The sequence below is a fragment of the Gallinula chloropus genome, assembly GCF_964237585.1.
Source record: "Gallinula chloropus genome assembly, chromosome: 1".
NCBI lineage: Eukaryota > Metazoa > Chordata > Aves > Gruiformes > Rallidae > Gallinula > Gallinula chloropus.
Genome location: NC_140085.1, coordinates 30,049,448 through 30,069,203, shown reverse-complemented (window position 1 = coordinate 30,069,203; position 19,756 = coordinate 30,049,448). Strand labels below are relative to the sequence as shown.

General features: G+C 41.3%; 1 protein-coding gene across 1 annotated transcript in view; it reads left to right on the top strand.

The window, feature by feature from the left end:
* Positions 1 to 1,969: 1,969 nt before the first annotated feature.
* The window catches only part of CAND1 (cullin associated and neddylation dissociated 1), a gene marked incomplete at its 5' end in the record, with an annotated part of 29,120 nt that continues 11,333 nt past the window's right edge, over positions 1,970 to 19,756 (top strand). The window contains 3 exons of the mRNA XM_084274891.1: positions 1,970 to 2,037; positions 6,054 to 6,197; positions 17,889 to 18,043. Coding sequence (XP_084131017.1) covers positions 1,970 to 2,037; positions 6,054 to 6,197; positions 17,889 to 18,043 — 367 coding nt within the window. The remainder of the gene's footprint in view (positions 2,038 to 6,053; positions 6,198 to 17,888; positions 18,044 to 19,756) is intronic.

Here is a 19,756-nt window from a genome sequence, read left to right as displayed (position 1 = left end):
TTGGGACACCCCTCCCCCCCCACACACACACACACTTTCTGACTGCTCTCATCTTCCTCACTCCATCCTACATCACAACCTACTGCAATGCCATTACTCCCAACACCACGCTGCCCACCTTCATCTTACCTGTCCATCACTTTACCGTACAGTGCTAACCTACTACCAAGCTGCTCTGGGGAAGGAGACCAGCACATATTAAGCTCTCTTTCAAACACAGCAGCCAGAAAATTACAGCATGGGTGTCTTACAAAATAGTTGCTTGTACACTGCGGCTGGGTGACAGGCCACAGTGGTGACACATGATGTTTTTCTCCACCAATGGAGGAAAGACCACGTGCTTTCCATCAGCTGCTGTGCATGGCTGCCTGCAAGCTGCATCTACTAAATGTCTATTTTAAAGACATTTTATTTTTAGTTAAGGCTTCTTTTATTTTAAAATATACACAGGAGGATCAAAGAGCATTTCTTTAGGAATTCTGCTGTACACACTAGGATATAGAATCAGAGAATTATTTTAGTTGGGAAAGACCCTTAAGATCGAGTCCAACTGTTAACCCAGCACTACTAAGTCCACCGCTAAGCCACATCCCTAAGCACCACGTCTACATGTCTTCTAAATATTTCTGGGGATGGGGACTCAACCACTTCCCCAAGCAGCTTCTTTGAGGGCTTGTCAATCCTTTCAGTGGATTAGGAAATTTTTCCTAATATCCAACCATTTCCTCTCATCCTATTGTTACATGGGAGAAAAGACCATTACCTACCTGGCTACAACCTCCTTTCAGGTAGTTGTGGAGAGCAAAAATGTCTTCCCTCAGCCTCCTTTTTCTCCAACAACAACCCCAGCTCCCTCAGCTGCTCCTCATCAGTCTTGTGCTCTAGACCCTTCACCAGCTTCGTTACCCTTCTCTAGACCTGCTCCAGCACCTCAATGGCCTTCTTGTAGTGAGGGGCCCAAAACTGGGCACAGCTCTCGAGGTGCAGCCTCACCAGTGTTGAGTACAGGGGGACAATCACTGCCCTAGCCCCACTGGCCGCAGTCCGTGGTACCAGCCAGGCTGCTGCTGGCCTTCTCGGCTGCCTGGGCACACTGCTGGCTCACACTCAGGCAGCTGTACACCGCGGGCTTGCAATGGCCATGCTGCAAAGCGCACCACTAGCTGGTGCTCCACGCCGGGCACGGACAAGCACTGAGAGGGCTGGTGGACCTTTTTGACGTGGGCAACACCGATGCTGGGGAATCAGCTTATCTACAACAGCCTTTCAACCAGCTCTCCCTCAAAGTGAGGTGAGAGGGGCCGAGCCCCCAGGGACGCCACCACATCGCACGACGCTCCCGCCCAGCACCAGAGCGAGGCTCCCCATCCCAGCGGGCAACGCGCCACGGAGGCACTACCATCCCCTCGCCTACAAATCCCGGCGTGCGCCGCTAATAGCCTCGGGTGCGACGCGGGCGCGGTGCACGCTGGGAAACGTAGTCCTCGTCAGCATTTCCGCCATCTCCCACCGCCGACCCCCCCACCCCCACTCCCCTCCCCGGTCCCGCCACTCTCCAACGGCGGCCTAAACTTCCCGCGCACGCTCTGCGCCACGTACGCCCTTGCGTCACATGGCCGTGAGCACCTCCTGCCCACTCGCAGAGCCAATCAGAGGCGCCGGCAGCGAGGGGGAAGGGGGAGCTTCTCCCGACCTTTGACCTGGCGCTGAGCGCGAGCGGCTGCCTGCCCGCCTCCCCGCCCCTCCCGCCGTGTCACCCGCAGCCGCAGGAGGCGGCGGAGCGCCCGCCTCCCCCCCCCCCCGCCGCCTTTGCCTCCGCTGCTGGCCCCGGCTCGCCCCGCCCCGCCCCGCCGAGCGCCGTCCCCAGCAGCGGGCGAAGTGGAGCCGGCGAGACCGGGAAGACGCCTCCTCCTCCTCCTCCTTCTCTCCTCTTCCTCCTCTCCCTCCCCCCCGGCCCGGGTCCGTCAACATGGCGAGCGCCTCGTACCACATCTCCAACCTGCTGGAGAAAATGACATCCAGCGACAAGGATTTCAGGTGGGAGCCGCCGCCGCCCTTCCCCGCGCCCGCCGCCGCCCGCCCAGCCCAGGTCCCGCCGCGCCCGCCGGCCCCGCGCCCGCAGGCCTCAGGCCGCCCTGCCCCCACGGCCGCCTCCGCGCCGGCCCCGGGCCTGGCGCCGCGGCTGTCAGGGCGGCGGCAGGTGCCGAGCGGCGGGAAGGCCTACGGGGCCCGGCGCAGCGAGCCCGGGCTCTGCCCGCCTCGGTGCTTCTGGAGATCGGAGAGGACCCCCCCCGCCTCTCTTCCCGTGGCCGGCCCTGCAGAGCAGGGCGCGAATCTGCTGCTACCCCGGGAAGAAAGTTCCTGGGAGGGGAGCGCTTCATCTCGCTGCCCGTGAAGGACGCGGCACGGCCTCCACGCGTCGCGGGCAGCGAGCCCAGGCAGCCGGGAGGAGCTGAGCGGCCGTCAGGTTTGCTGACCTGCGTGGGGCTAGAGGAGGGAGGAGGAGGAGGTCAGTTTCCCTTCTCGCAGATGCTCAGAAGCCGAATGGACGAAGGCGTGGACAACGTGCTGTAGCTGTCCTGGCCTTGAGCAAGGGGGTGGGCGAGGTGACCTCCCCGGGTCCCTTTCTGACATAAGAAAATGCTGATTTTGCTCATAGGAGCAGGGAGGGCCACCCAGGACGGCAGGCTTGAACGTCCTAAGCTCGCATGTGTCCTGGATGCTGCATCTTCTACACAGAAGGGTTTTGTGCTCCTCGCATAATTTGGTGCTGCCTCAGTAAGCGTGAGGCACAGAGAGAGAAGCCCAATCAAGACAGGACTGCTATATGTAATTTGGAGCTTAAGATCTGTCACAAGAGCACAACTTTTTATTGGAGTGTTTGCTTTCTCTGTAATAAATGAATAACAGGTAAAATGCCAACGTTAGAGTATCAGAAAAAGAAATGGTATAAGTAACCTATTAAAAAACCAGCGGGGATGATACCTTCACACAGTTGTTTTAGCGCAGCACTAGGTTAAAAGGGATTAGCCTTTTTTATGTTGTGTGCAACCAGTAATTCATATTTGAAGCCTTTATTTGTCACAGAGGGTAAATGAATACAGACAGACAGGGAAGGGGTATAAAATACGCTTGGGCTTTGTTGCTTTACTGCAGCATCACAGTGCTTAGCTTAAAGAACACCTTGGCATCCCAACAAGTTTCTTGTTAATATATTAAATTCTAAAGGAAATCAGAGGTGATGATTAAATAACATAAAGTTGAGTTTTGAATCATCTTGTTTGTTTTGACAAAATGTTGTAACACTGGACTTCTTGTGATAAACTTTTTGTTTTTTTCATGTCAATTTCTTTTAGATTTTAGTAGCATGATACTACCTGGAGAATTAAGGCTAGAAATTTAGGAAGTATAAAAAAATACTGATTAGTCTAAAAAGGAAGAGTCCAGAACTGCCCGAGTTAGTTAATTGTACTAAAAATAGATGTAAACTTTTTTCCCTCTAAATGTTACTGAATTTTTATTTTTTTTTTTACTTTTATCATGCTAATTTATTTCTGTAATTAAGTGAGGTTTGCAATTTGTGCTTATGGGGAGCATGGTTTACGAAAAATTCTGATATAATTGTGACTAAATACTGATTTTGATGAGTTTGAAAGTTTCTGCTTAAAAAGGGGTAGGTCACACCTGTCAAATGCAGTTTGGTGTGGTTTAAACTTGTTTTGTAGTTGCTTTAGGGGAGCATGCTTTAGATGTTAACTGGTCTAGGAGCCGTGAAAAACTTTGGGATTGTTGAATATTAGATTTTTTTTTTCTTAGTGTGGATTAAAATCTGACTTTACAAATCATAAACACGAGTGATGATGGGCCTTTACAAACTGGCAGTTATGCAATAAGACATTTTATGAAACTTTATGTGTATCCTCTACTTGCATAATAGATGAAATAGTATTTAGGGCTAGTAATTCTAAGTGCCTTTATTCTTAGATCATGCGTATTTTAAGAGGGACAGTTAACTTGTTGATATCAGGGAGCTGAGTATAAATCACCATTCAGTATCATATCATATCATCCCTTTTTTTTTTTTTTTTTTTTGGAGAAACTGACTTGTCCTGTGCAAAAGTTTGTGGGATTTTTTATCTGGAAATCCAGACTTAAAGTCTCAATGGGACAAAAATGTGAGGTGACAAATTACTGTGTGACTGTGTGAGAAACACCCTCCTCTCTGAAGGAGGAGATTGACTACCCTGACTACAAGGTATGAGGAGCTGCTGACATGCTGCTGCTTTGCACCAGCTATAGTCTGATGTGCCTGAGGAGGAAGCAGTTATGACTGAAGTCCACATCTAAACTACTCAGAACCACTTTTCTAAATACCCAGCTACTTTACACTAAAGTTGCCAGGCTTCCCCATGCCATTGTGGACTTTGGGTTATTTTTTTAATGGAGGTGTGTACCAGGAGGGCTCCTCAGTTGTAGTTGAGTACAGATGTTTCTGATGCACTGGGGATGTGCCAGCTCTACTTAGTTTAGGAACTTGTTACAAGTAGGTGGTGAGTGCATGTAAGACTAGGAAATGGGACCTGTTGACCAAGGAGGTGAGGGGAAGCTGTTAAGAGGGTCTAAGAAAAGGTGGTGAGTAACATGGAGACAGTTTTTGAATGTTCTAGTACTCTGTGACTTCGTGTATATTCCCATCCTGTCTGTCCATTACCTTTATTTACCAAGTAGCTTTTTTAACTTGCTGTACTTAAAAGCTGGTGCCACTCACGTTCATCATCTGTTTATGTGCACATCTGGTTCCTGTCAGGTTACAGGCTTGCTTCAGTGGGACTGTTGGAGGGAATGAACAATGGGTGAGGTCTCATCTTAGAAACACCTTGAGACTATTAGGCTGAAATGACTATATTAAAAGCCAGGACAAGTTGAGGTCCATTACGTGAGGGCAGGCATCTGGCATTTGTGATGCATGTTAAGATCATGCAGCGCCTTGGCTTTCATTTTCAATAAAAGAAGTATCTAGCATGTCAGGCTGCAGAGATAACCTTCTGAGTAGGACCTGAGCTCAAGTGATGTCTGCTTGAGGCTGATGTGCCTGAAGCCCCAGCCTTAGCCATAACTGTTTAATTACAGGCCGCTTTTGTCTGGGGCTTGGGATGGGGGTTGGGATTGGTATGGAAGCCCGTGGGATTTGTAATTGAGTAATGCATCAGTATTACCTCTTCTGAGGGGAGAGGATGCTTCCAAAAGAACAGATTGGAAACCAGACTTCAGAAGGAAAAGAAACAAAAGGCATGAAAGCAATATTTTTGGGAAGTAATTTCTCAGTATGTTCTTGTATTGGTGGATATGACAGTGTTAGTGAATAGTAAATTAATTGATATGGAAGATAATTTTATTTGCTTAAGGACTAAGACTAATTCCTGAGAGATCAATGTGGCACCCCGAGCTGAGGGCTGGATAAACGTGATTGGCCATTGTCTGGACTACAAACAAACTAGTCTGCACAGGGCAAGAAAATGAAAAACATCTAAAACATAGCTTTGCTTCTATTTCTCCCCTTGTTAATCTTTGGCTTTTCTGAATTTTAAAGGAGAATGTTTGAAAAACTCTGTTTTCTTCTTCCTTAAAAGTTTTAAAATAAACTCAGAGCAGAGAATAATTTGGTTTGGTTTTTTTAACAAACTTAAAAGCAGCCTTTTTTTTTTTACAACATCAGCATAGCTAATCAAAGAACTACTTAAAATCTGGGGAGTGTCAGTTTTTCTTTATAAACATAATTTGGAATATAATGCAAATGGTGAAAGTAAAATATGTAGCTGTTTTCATCAGGGAAGGATGTTTACTTAACTAAAAGTTAATTTCAAAGAATAACTTTCTCCATTTTATTCTGTAACTAAAATAAATGCTGCTAACATCACAAACCAGTTAAATCCCATTTAATGTCAGATTACTGTTATCTGATAACAAATGGAGAAAATTGAGAAGCTCAAATCCTGAGTACTGTGAATAACTCATATTCTTTTAGTAATAGTTATCTGACTATCTTTTGCCAGGTTTATGGCTACTAATGACTTGATGACAGAACTACAGAAGGATTCTATCAAGCTGGATGATGACAGTGAAAGAAAGGTGGTGAAGATGATTTTGAAATTACTGGAAGATAAGAATGGTGAGGTGCAAAACTTAGCTGTCAAATGGTAGGTATTCTTTTTTGATGATGGAAGAATTGTTAAATGACTGAACAACATAAAGCTCTTTCGAAAAACTTAAATGCGCATTGCTACACAGAATAATTGTGAAATTGATGTCCACAGAGGAACCCTTGTACTTGTAGCCTACCTGCCTTAATTGTAGTTCCTTACAGAACTGTCTTTTGTTGACATTGCAGATTAAAGCTTGGGGTTTCACATGACAAATAGTGTATGCAGTCCTTGCTGAAAGCATATGAATGACATGCTTGTTCTTCTGTGATAATTCTTGAATGCTAAATAGATTTTTGAAGTTATAATTCAGTGGTAGTTGCCTCACTGGTATTTGACTGTGAGAAGGCAGATGATGTGTAGGGGGGAGAACTGTAATATTGTAGCTTTCAAGCAGAAATGGAAAACATAAAAAGGTAAATATATGGTCTTAGTTATTAAATTTGGAACTTATTTTTTCACCAACATTATGAATACTGTATTAATAGGTTTACATGCTTTACAGGTAATACAAATGTTTTATGGGGTCAGGGTGCAGTTACTTTCATTTCAGAGACCTGTGTTGCTGCAGTACCCTCCCTTCCTCTATTTAACTTTACATGTCATGTGGCTTTTCCAGAGCACCCTTGGAAGAGGTGCTGTGTTAATTCTGAATTGGTACGGGTCTTCTCACTTTTTGTGGCCTTTCAGGAGGGCCTCTCTGTTAAGCAGGTTCCACTGTTCTTGGCCCTGTTTCTTCTTACCATCTCAGTGTTGGGCTTTCGTTGGTGGGGTTTTTGTTTTGTTTATTTATTTGTTTGTGGGGGTTTTTACTACTCCACTTAAGTTAACTTCTATTCCATGAGATGTGGATCGCTACTGGAGAGCTTGGGAAACACTAGTTTCACATAGTGACTAGCTGAGTTAGTTTGTCTCACCTTGTTACCGTTTATAGTTTGTCCTGTAGGACTCACAAAGCAGAAAATTAAAGCCTGTGTGTACATCTGCTTGTGGTAACCAAAACCTTGCACAGAGAAGCTAGTGTGGGAATAGTAAGTTTCAAGACAATGTTCAATATTAGGGGTACAATAATATAATTGTAATCACTTTAATTGCTCTCACTGGGACTGCAGTGTTGTTAAAATGTGTCTCTCCACCTCTTTTTTTTTAACAAACAACACAAAATGTCACGTTTCTTTTTAATTCAAACTTTTGAAATGTCAGAGTTCCTTGTGGTATAGCTTAAGTTCTGTGGTTTTGAAGCAGATTGCTTATACTTGGAAGAATAGATTCTTATGCAACTTGGCTCAGGCTTAGAATTGTCTTTGTGTGAAATAGCATTTTGTAGAAAAATTATCTTGTAGCATACATATAGTACTCATCTTTAATGTATATCTTAAAGTTATCCTGAAGTTTAGATTAATGCACACAGGCACAGTTTATATATCACAATCTTTAATGACAATGTTAGAATTTTGTACTTAAACTATAATTAATGTTTATTAAAGCATTAAAGAAAAGTTGCAAAGGGAAAAGAATGAAGAAAAAAAAAAGGCTTCCTGTGCATGTGTGCTGCTCTTACCAACCTTTCTTCTATTTTTAAACTTTACTTGACTTAATGAAAATCACAGGGTCTATTTAAAGTTTGGAATCTTTTTGAGAAATCCAAATAATGTTAAAGAACTGTGTTAAATATACCTCAGTGGGACAAGAGACATGATGAAAAACTTGTCAGGTAAATTGTGAACATTCATTTAGACTGTGTATATTCTTGAATGTATCAAGGTGGGTTTTTTGCCATCCCAACCACTTGCATATATGTTTTGAGGACAACCCTCCCCCCAAAAGTCTTCTCTTCTTCAAGCAGCTTACGTTCACAGTATTGTTCCATGACATTTTTAAGTCAGTCTGAAGTTAATGGTGCTGCTGCTCCTTTGCTCTTCTTGCCCTTCTTGTCCCTTTCCTTGCACTGTCGCATACCAGATTTGGTTGTAGACTGGTTTGGGGACTTAGTTTTATTCCGGTTTAGCACTCTCTTCCTGGAGTCAAATGAGCATTGGTAGAAACAGTAGTGGGGGTGAAGGATGGGAGAGGCTGAGCACTGTTAAGCTGTAGTTTTTCTAAGGCAGTTCAAGCTGATCTAAAGTCTTCCATCTACTACAACACTGGGTGTAAACCTGCTTCATTAGGAAGTTCAATTCAGCCAGCGCATTTTTATTGACTTTTTGTTTTAAAATATTCTTTGTTGTCATTCTTCTGTATTTCTGTTACAGATTTGCTTGCACTTTCAGTGGAGGAAAACATAAACCACTGTTTAGATCTGTATTAATTCAAAAGTTCTGGTCAACTTTAGAGACTATCAGCAGGAACTTTAATCAGACTAATACTTGATGACCCACTTAAGTATTGATTCCCTCTCTCAAAGATAAAGGATTTAGGGCAGCTCTGTGTAACTTTGAACCTGTATTTGAGACAGATTTTTTTCCTTGAGGAAGGGAGGAAAAATTTGCAGTTTGTTAGGGGAGCTTCTTCTGCAGGTAGATCAGTGGAGACACTATGAATGGAAAAGGGATTGATCATTCTTTGAGTAGGTAAGAATCCCTTGCAGGATGATTGCTCTTTCATGGTTTGATTTTTAAGTTTGCTCAACAGAACTTATTTAAAACAGCTTGGAATAGTCGTAAAGCTGCATTTATTTTTAAGCAAGCATAGCAACAAATAAGCAGTGTTCCTGCTTTTGCCTTATCCGCTGCTTGCTTTCACATCTGGGTAAGAAGGGCTCCATTGGTTCAAATGCTGATGAACTTGTTTCTTATTATCTCTTCAAAGCACACTAGTGATTTTGTCTCGGTCCTTTCAGTTACATTACATTGGTTTTGGACAGGATAAAACATGTTGTTCTTTGATTAGCAGAAGTCAGGTTGAGAGTTGATGAGTTTTTGGGTTACTACCTTGCAAGATGATCATGCAGTTCATTTCTGAATAAAAATGAGAATTAGTGGACTGCCTTAGTGCTCCTGGAGTGAAAGTGCCCCTACTCTAAGCTTTGACCCTACAGAAGGGAGTCTATTTGTCAAGCTTCTGTTATTGCAGGCAGTAGGTGCAAACTATGTGAGAAACTTCAGGCTGTTCACCCTGTTTTTCTCAAGAACATATAAAATTTTAAATGTGTTCTTGTAGTCTGCATTTTTTTTTCAGGAGGAGTTGGGTTTTTTTTGCTTCATCTGATAGTCATAGGCGGTTTTACAGTCAACCAGTGTAGAAAATACTATTGGACGTTCTCACAGCATATTCTTAGTTTCAGGCTGTTTGTGTAGTCCAGCATGATATCCTTATGTGTGTCTGGATTAGACAAGCAGTATGGTTTGTTTTAAGCATAGGTATTGTGTTGGATGGACTATTCACTTGTTGATAATGTTCTGTTCACCCAAGTTACCCGTTCACTATGTAATATGTTTAGTGTCACAGTTTAAAGATGAACTGGTTCTCATTTTGCTCAGTTACCTATGGTTTGATACTCTTGCTGTTTAAACCTATGCTTAGAAATTTTAATTGTTTCACACTGTGAAATGTTTTCTGAAACATGGAAAATCCCAAACAAATGCACGTACGTGCGCGCACACACACACACATACACACACGAAAAAACCCGCTGACATTCATGTAAGTACTTCCAATGATTCCTCCCCTACTATCCTGTAGTTTGTCTACACTGATCATTGTGACTTCTCTGGGCAGTAGTTCAATACAGGGAACCCTGCTTGATGCTGTGAGTCATCAGCGCGAACAGGGTGATGCACATATTGGCTGTTGTGCGGCTGATCCGGTTCAGCAGCTTTAAAGTGTTTGGATGCTGTGGTAATACACTGCTGCACATCATGCTCCTCTGGTGGTTTGAATGAAAGGTTTCTGTTTATTTGTTGGTATGTTTTTTCATTTGTGAATTTTAAGTCTTCCCTATAAGTAAGTGGACTTATTTAATGGCCATTAAATAAGCCAGTTTGAGACTGTAATTGATTATGAGTCGGTTTCCTAATAAGGAGCTACATAGTGAACACCTTTATTTTCAAACATACATAACCTGAAGGAGACAGTGTTATAGTTGCTGTTTATTTCTATGGCTTTTGCTGTAGCAGAAATGACACTAACTATTGGCTAGTGAAAGGGAAAATACCAAAAAACACATAAAATAGTATCTGAAACTGCCTTCAAATGTGTGGAATACACACTTCAGTACAAAAGCTTTGTGTTCAGAACTGATTTTATAAAAGAAAGTTACAGTTTATTTTTTACTTCTGATGAGACCAGTTTGTAGTCTGGGACTAATAAGGTCTGTAAATGATTTTAAAGGCCAGCAAAGCTTGAGGCTGTCTTTTAAAAAAAAAATTACTTCATAATTGGCATGTCAAGTTTATTGAACTAACAGGCTGAATAAATCGGACTGAAGATGCTAACTCAAGTAAAGTCTGTTTTATGTAGATGACTTCATCATTTCAGTGGTTTGGTCACCTTTAAAACATCAGCAATAAGGTGTTTCCTATGCTTAATTGATCTGGACCTAATTGACCAGACTTTGCTGTTTATTATTTTAGTTACTCATATGTTACATTTGAAAACCACACATATTTAAGTTGGAAGAATTTACTGTTTGTCCAATAGCTCAGGTTTAAAAAAAATAATCTTTAACAACATTTCAGAAGTTTTCACTTGCTGAACATCTGGGGTTTTTTTGGTGGAGATCTGCTTCTAGTCTATCAATGTAGATGTGTAAAAGGGTGTTGTCAGCTGTAGATCACTAGGATGTGGTAGATGTGTTTTTATAGAGCTGCACAAGTCATTGCAAACTGTAAAAGCAGATGGACCTTATCTTTCTAGCAGTGGAAGAAGGGATGACATTGCCACCTGGAATTTCACCAACAAGGCAACAAACTCACTTGCTATTGATCAAAAGCAAACTTTCAGGATTGCTATGCTGAAGGCTTGCCATATTTTTGAAAGGATACTGTTACTCATTTTTATGTGTATATGCTTCTATAATTGTACATGTGCTTGTTTCTGCTTCCCAGTGCTTCCACTTAGAGTATTTCTGTTGGAGCATATCGTATTACAGATGTGAAATGGTCTTTACAGATTCTGCACTTGTACCTTTGCATACTGTAGTTGGTTGACTGAAAGCACAGGGTATTCATCTGGACTGCTGTGGACAGTTATCATACCTCGGAATTGTGATTGTTTCTGTCCTCAGTAATTTGTGCCTGTGTCGCTTGCAAAACAATTTGCTGTACATCAGGGGTAAAAGAGTGCAACAGTGCTGTGAGGAGCTGCTGACTGTTGGTGGTGTGTATTTGAAGACAAGCTAGTGATGTGTCAATGAGATGCTGTGAAGGGAAAGGGCAGGCTTGGTTCAAGAGGGAAATCGGGTTGTGGAGAAACCTGTGAGTTTTTTTTGAGCAACTGGGGAAAAATGTTTCAACTTTTAGGGATGCAGCCAGGGCAGCTTTATGTATTTGAGCCTGGGAGCTCGTTCTTGGTAATAATCTGTCTCTTCAAATGCATCACAAATTTATCTGTTGGAGGAAAAAGGTCTTTACCAGTATCCGTGTCCGAAAATTATTTTAATGCGATTGTGGTATTAATTTAACATGATTGAAGCAGGAACATGACCAGATGTGGATTTTGGATACAGTCCTCTAAACCCCTGTTCCCAGGGGTTTAGTAGCTGCGGAGACTGCGGAATCTAAAGATTTCAGTACAGTGCCATTTTCTTAAACCAAAGGGCAGTGCCAGGTTAGGGGCTGTGGTTTGGCTGCCTCTAACAAAGAGTGCTCTGTCAGGGCTGTTCATTTCTGCAGGAGTATGTGTACCAGCTGAAGCAAGCATGAAACCATTCCATTACATTACATCTTCGTTTCTGTGCACTTAAGGGGCTTCTTTTTATGCCTTCTATCAGATATCAGTCAGTATCTCGATTAACAGTTCTCTTGAGATTATCTTTAGGCAGTATCTTCGAGAAATGTTCTAACAAAGCTGGTTTTGCTTAGCTACTTTTAAGATACTTGTGTATCTGTGTAAAATTCTCTGCAAAATGAGTAAATTGCAGCCTTCCTGGACATGTGGCGTTCAGGTGAGCATAATGCATCAATCTTTGGCCTAATTGGGGGAGTTGGTGTTAATGTCGGATTAGTTTGAAGTTTTGTGTATGAACAGAACTGAATGAGTTGTATGAGATATTTGAGTGCATGTTTTCAGTAATAATGTTTTGGTGTTGCCTTTGTTTTTATATTCCCCAATTGCCTGTATTTTCAGTAGGCTTTATCATATGAGTAGGGTGGTGGTGGGTGAGGAGAGAAGAAAACTAAGCAGGCTACAGTTTATGAAGGAATGCATGGAAAGCAGTAGGTGAGGTTTTTCTTGCGAATTGCATATTCCTGAATGTTAATCTACATGCTGTGCCTCAAGTGCAAATACTGCTTTTGAGTTCATGGCAGTAAGGTACTATGAATGCAGCAATTGAAAGAGAAGTCTAAGTTTGCCAACGTGGTGGCAGACCATTAATGCCAGAACTTTGAACCTTACTCTGGTTACTGTCATATTGTAAGTTAACCTCAACGCTTGAATGTAAGGGCTTGTATATAATAGATAACATCTCCTTTGTCTGAGTCCTTCTGCCTGCCCTTCTTGTCTGCTGACTTTTTCTAATGTTGAGCATTTGTTATGATAATTAGCTCTTGCTGCTGTGAATTCTTGGACCTGGAAATGAAGGGTGTCAGCAGTGAAGTGCATACAAAAGGTTTTTGGGTTGGAAGATGTATTTTGGTTTTGTCCTACTGTATAGAGCCGGGTCTGCTAGGTGTCTAAGGCTGAAGGCCATAGATCTCAGACCTTTGGGTCCAGCTGGAATTACTGTATTGCAGTATTCTAAGTCTGACCTTACTCCAACAGCTGTGTAATGGCATAGTTTGAGACCAGACTGTTCCTCTTTTTTTGTTTGGTTTTTTTTTCCCAGTGCCCACTTGAAAGGACAGTTGCTGTGAACAGAAGTTGTGGTTGCTAAAGTTTGACTATACATTCAGAAGTTAATTCAGTAGTCCAAGGTGTCAAGTCACATTAAAAAAAAAAACAGTGAAATAATACAAATCATGTATAGGTCGAGTGAAACTAATACAAGATATTATTTCCTTGTTAACAGCACTTGGGAATTAAGCCACACATTCTCAGATCTCCATTGCTGAAGCAATGCAAGAACTTGTCTCTTTTTCCCAGCAGTATCAGCAAGGTAGTAAATGAGTGGGGTTCCTCAAGGCCTGGTATGGGGACTGTCGCTGTTTAACAACTTTGTTGGTGACATGAACAGTGGGATTGAGTGCATTCACAGCTATGTAGTGTGGCTGACATGCTGGAGGTAAGGGATGTCATCCAGAGGGATCTTGACAAGTTCGAGAGGTGGCCCATGCAGACTGTGTGAAGTTCAACAGTCCAGGGGCAATGTCCTGCACATGGGTTTGGGTAATCCCAAGCACAGTTACAGGCTGCAAAAGTAGATTGGGAGCAGCTCTAGGAAGAAGGACTTATGGGTTTTTTTGGGTGACAAGCTCAACATAACCTGTCAATGTGAGCTTGCAACCCAGAAAGCCAACCATATCCTGGGCTGCATCAAAAGAGGCATGATTAGCAGGTTGATGGAGGTGACTTACACCCTCTACTCTGCTGTCATGAGACCTGACATGGAGTACTGTGTTCGGCTCTGGGAACCCCCAACATCAGAAGGGCAGGGACCTGTAGGAGAGAGTCCAGAGAAGGGTTATGAAGATGATCAGAGGACTAGAATACATGTTGTGTGAAGACAGGCTGAGAGAGTTGGGCTTGTTCAGCCTGGAGAAGAGAAGACTCAGGGGAGACGTTAGAGGAGCCTTCTAGTACCTGAAGGACCCTGCAGGAAAGCTGGAGAGGGACTGTTTATCAGGGTAGGTAGCGATAGCATGAGGGGCAACGGCTTAAGCTGAAGGAGAGGAGATTTATATTAGATATGAGGAAGAAATTCTCAGCACAGGTTGCCCAGAGAAGCTGTGGCTTCCCCCTCCCTGGCAGTGTTCCAGGCCAGGCTGGATGGCAGCCTGGGCTAGTGGACGGTGGCCCTGCCCATGGCAGGGGTTTGGAACTGGATGGTCTTTGAGGTCCCTCTCAACCCGGACCATTCTGTGAGTCTATATGGGCTTGTCCTGCTGTCATTCCTGGCAAATGCAGTACTAAGCTTCTAAACTATCTTCAGTGCTTTTATGCTGGATGCCATAACCTTGAGCCTTTCCTTCTCAGTAGTGATCTGTAACCTCTGTGTTCCCTCACAGCTGCCTGGCTGACAGTTTTATTAGCTAGTTGTGAAGCCAGGGTCCAGCTGTGTTCTCAGAGAGCAGGACTTAAACTTCAGAGCCATTTCCAGTGAAACAAGGAAAAATGTTTTGCTTGTAATTTGTATATTGTGTGCTTGTCTCTTAATAAATATAAATTAAGAAAGGCACTCTTCTTGAGACTCTGAAGACTCAACAGCAGCTTTTCTGTCTTAAAACACTTGTGGGTTTCTGTAATACAGTAGTGTGAGAATTAGATTATTTAAGTACTAAGTGTAAAGTATGGTTTTGCCTGAGTGGTGTAAATTAATTTGGATTTTGGACTATCTGCTTTCAGAATAATAGTCTATGCTGAGAGCCTAGTACCTTGATAGCTTGGACAGAATTTCTGCTTGCCTATAGATGACTTACACATCTCCCTTGTTTTGTGCAGTTGACTTAATGCCTGTGCATTTTTCCTTTTTTAAAATGTGAAACTTGCTCTTAATTCAGTATAATTTATAAAATCTTATGAAATAAACCAAAAGATTTTTTCCTCCCACTGTAATCAGTAAGGTCTGAAAGGAAGTACTTTGCATCCAGGCTGTTTCTTTTCAGTAATCCGGTACAATTAGAATACAGTGCATTGGATTTATTAATTTTACTAGAACTTTGTACTTGGCAAGGAGTTAAATAAGGCAAATGCTTCTAGTTGAAAGTTGTTTTCTTGTTAATTATGTCAGTCTGTTTTGCAGATAATTTCAGCATCTGCTTGTAAAACTTCTGTGTTGCATACTTCTGATGTTTCAATAAGGTCCTGACCATGTAGCCCTGAATCATTGCAGTCTCAAAAGTCTGGTATGCTGTTAGTGAATAATAGTGTATATTTGAAAAGTCAAACTTTGCTTTCTTCATCTTAGTCTTGTTTTGTTAATAAGTTAGTTTGTTCTTTTTTTCCTCTAAGGCTTCATTTTGAATTCAACTCTCCAAAAATAGTGTTTGCTAACACTGTAGACTTAATTTTAGTCTCAGTTAGCTTTGCTAGAATCAACTTTAGTGAAAAACAGATGTATACAGTATTAAAGTTGAGTGTGGAAAAACCTCAAGTTTATATGGAGGCATTACATTCTAAGGTGGTCCTAATATTAGTTTGTGATGAGTTTTAAGATGGTCCTAATTCTGTGTTTCTTCAGGTATTGATTTCCACCTATTTCAGTTTTATAATTCTGATCTATGGAGAGGTTGTCTCTATACATTGTGTACAGTCTACAAGGGCAGACACAAAATATGGACCCTCCCCTGTGTAAGCCACAGAAATATCCACGTTTCTGCTCTGTAATGCTTGGCTCCATCAGTTGCAGTGAGAGACATGGTCAGCTCAGCACCTGAAACCCCCTTAATGTTCTTTATCGTCACAGCACAAATGTGATGGAACCGTTGCATGGGCTCGCTTTGCCTTCTGTGCTGCAAGTTGGGCAAAACTTGGAAGTTTTGAAAATGTTTCCTAAAAAAGCCCCAAACAAACCACTCCAGCAAACACCCAAAACAATTCCGTGTGTGTCATCTTCACTCCTGAAAATACTTTTTTTTTTGGTACAAAGGCCTCACTTAAAATCCACAATCTTTACTGCTCATCAGAGGTCTCACTGAAAACACTCATCTGCAATCACTCAAAAAACTTCTGTGCTTTCTCACTGTGGCTGAAGTTGAATTTGATGGAGATGTTTCTACTTATGGTAGGTTTTGTGAGAGGAAAAACATTGAAGTGCTGTTGAGAAGTGGGATGTAAGAATTTCCTTGGTGGGGCACCTGGAACAGCTGCGAAACAAGCAGGGGATGGTCTGTGCACAAGACCAAGACTGACTGCTATTCATTATCCTTTCAATTCGGATGGAAGAGAAATTAGATAGTGTTTTTCTGGAGATACATCTGTGTTTCTCTTAATTCTGATGGTGGGCTACGCTTCCAGTTAATGATTTTTATATTTTCTTCAGATGGTTCTTGCCACTGTAGTCTCCATTCTTGCCTCAAGCTGTTGCTTTTTCTCTGATGTGATTGTTGCACACTTGTCCTCCTGCCCATACTTTGTCCCCATCAGTGCAGAACCTAAGCTTTGTAGAGCTTCACATCACGTCTCGCCTCTGGTGTTGATGTCTCATTAGTAAGCATGCTTTCTTGATTTTTCTTGGTAGTAATATTATGGATGTCACCATGGGGAAGTGAAGAGAGAATAGCTGGCAAGATTAACATACAGAGAACAGAAGCCTACAAATCAAAGTAGCTGTTCCTTTCAGGGAGTTACTGTATGCATAGGCTAACTGTACTGGTTTTTGATGGAACACAGTAGGAATGGAGATAGCACATGCTTTTCACAATTTGATGTGTTTGTTGTTAAAGAATTTTTTAGAGAGTTGAATTAGATTAAAATATTTGGTAATCTAAAGTCTTTCAAAATTAATTTCCCATTTCTGAGATACTTTGAAGGCAGAAGCTTTAAAAATAGGGAGAAAGTAGATAAGCAAATTTGGAGTGAGATATAGGAGGGGTAGTAGGAAAGAGAGTAATTCTTTGAGGAGTTGTTGGGTAGGTTTTTCACAGGTGAATGGAAGGAAATAGAGACAATATAAGACCCTGGTTTTGCATAACTTCCCTTTTGGAACAGGACATTAACAAAGCCCTGCTTAAAGTTGTTGATGTTGCCAGGAAGATGGAGAAGGATGCAGTATCTCTTAGCAATGAATTAAACTTTACTAGGACATCTGTGGTTTTAGTATTTTGAACAAATGGGAGCATTTCACAAAGGAATACGGATTGTTTATGATCCTCAAAACCACCGGAATGACCAAAAATAAAATCACAATTCAGAGGAAATGTTACAGGCTGCTCTATGTATAGTGGTGTTTGGAGTCTGTGAAAGAGGGCATGCCATGGCATTTTATTTTTTGTTTTACTGTTTTTGTGCTATTAAGGAAGGCACCCTAAGGTATAGGATGAATCTGAGTGTATATCTGATTGAACCCAAGCATTGTGTTGAGTAAAGCTGCAGCAATTAATAAGGTTGCTTAATTGTCTGAACTAATCAGGCAGTGATGGTCAGGCACATAAACTGATGGATCTGAATGGGTGACTTGTTATAAATCTTGATGTAAGGAAGAACAAAGAAGGACTCTGGTTCTGAGACTGAAGCAGAACAGTCATGCAAAAAAACTTTCCAACACTAGATAAAAAACATGTACCAGCCCAGTACCAACCCAAACACTTGAAGGTTTTCAGATGTTGAAATTCTGCTGCATATTGCTACCAAACCATTTACTTAAAATATGAAAATTGAGTGAGGGGTTTGATTTAAGGTTGAAGATTTAATGCTTTTCTTCTGTTTGTACAGCCTTGGCCCTTTGGTGAGTAAAGTGAAGGAGTATCAAGTGGAGACCATTGTAGATACCCTCTGTACAAACATGCTTTCAGATAAAGAACAGTTACGTGACATTTCGAGCATTGGCCTTAAAACTGTGATTGGAGAACTCCCCCCAGCTTCCAGTGGTAAGGCATTTTGTATTCAAGACTATCTAGTTTTATCATTTCACTGCTAACTAAAGAAATGCAGAAGCTGGGTTGTTCAGTAAAGGGGATTCAGTTCACTTGAGACTGGAACTATGTCGGTGGAAGAAATGTGGGGCACAAATATCCCTTTAGTTTTTCTGCTCTGACTGTATTTCCAGATTTTACTAGTTTAAACACTACTGAAGAATTGCATTAATGTGAAAAACAAACTTAGAGCGTATGAACTTCAGTAGAACAAATTGACTATAAAAGCTCACATTTTTAATAATTGTCTGGTGGAACATTTTTAGTAATAGCTAAAACTCATCATGCTTTTTGATTGATAGTATACTTTAAAATTGATTATAACTTGGGTATTTTTCTTTAATGATCTGATTTCTTGTCTCAGTTTCTGCTAAGTGTTTTGGAAAGTTCCCTGTGTTTCTAACAATTGCCTGTTAAATTACTGAAATGCTTTCCTGCAGTTTTAAATGAAGGCAGTCTTTCCTCCAAGAGAAATAGTAATGATGAACAGCTCATCAGTTAATGGCATTACTTTTTTATTCAAGTCACTTTTTCAGACACTGTAATGTAGGATATGAATGAGAATAGAGGAGTGATTAAAAAAAGGCTTTGGAAATGCAGTTTTTAGAGAGTGAGGTTTTTAAAATAAAAAATAAATCTCATTTTGACATCCTTTATTGAAAGTGCACATCTAAGTTTTGCTTTTATCAAGCAGTAGTGAGATGCGTAAACTTCAAATAAATGATTTTAAGTATCACAGTTAAAGCTTTTATTCTTTTTGTTTGCCTACATAAAAAGATGAGATTTTTCAGGTGGAAGTAAAGCTCCAATAAAAACGTAGCAAAATCTTTCAATACAATTAGGATTCCTAATAAATTAACTTAGGTGTTATTTCTTGCTCTCAACTCCAACATAAGTTGTTGTCTTTATGGGTTGACTGTCATTTGAATAACACTTGACTGTCCAACTGCTATGTTTAGTTTTAGTCAGGAAATTGGTTTTAGTTGTTTAGTTAAAATACACCTAAATAAATTTGAATTTTAAAATAAATACGTATAAACTATATTTGGTATAAGTTAGAAAGGTATTCACAACCAAGTCCCAAAGAGAGATAAAAAACCCCAAGCAACTTCATGCAAATCAAGGTGAGCACTAGCCGTTAAGTAGCTGTTAGCTTGACATGAGTTTGTTCTTGCAATTACTCTGGACAACATTAGACAGTTGGGGAAAGGGGAAACTATGGAGTTGTGATAAAGATGTTTTCACTTGAATTTTAAATACCTTAGATACGCATTTTTTTCCCCTTTGTCAAATGTTTTGTAATTATTTCAGGTACTAATTGCATAGTTTCTTGTGCAAAGTCATTTTATTCGCTGTTTTCTTATATAGCTTTTCTTTAGAGGTTGCTCTATTTACTTCTATGCTTCCCCTTACCTTTTAGTTATTCCTTTATTTTTACCTATGGTCCTTTCATCTATTGTGCTAGATTAGTCTTGGCCTTCACTCTCCATTGCTTGCCCTGCCAAAAGCAGTTCCTTTATGTTGTATATACTTTATAGGACAATTAGGAAGCCTTCCTTCTAAGGATGTTTCTGCATAGTCTGTCAGCTCTAATGCTGGGCATACGTTATGTTAACAAACAAACTGGCTGATCAAGCTTGTTTTGTTGGGAGGGAAAAGCTTCTTTAT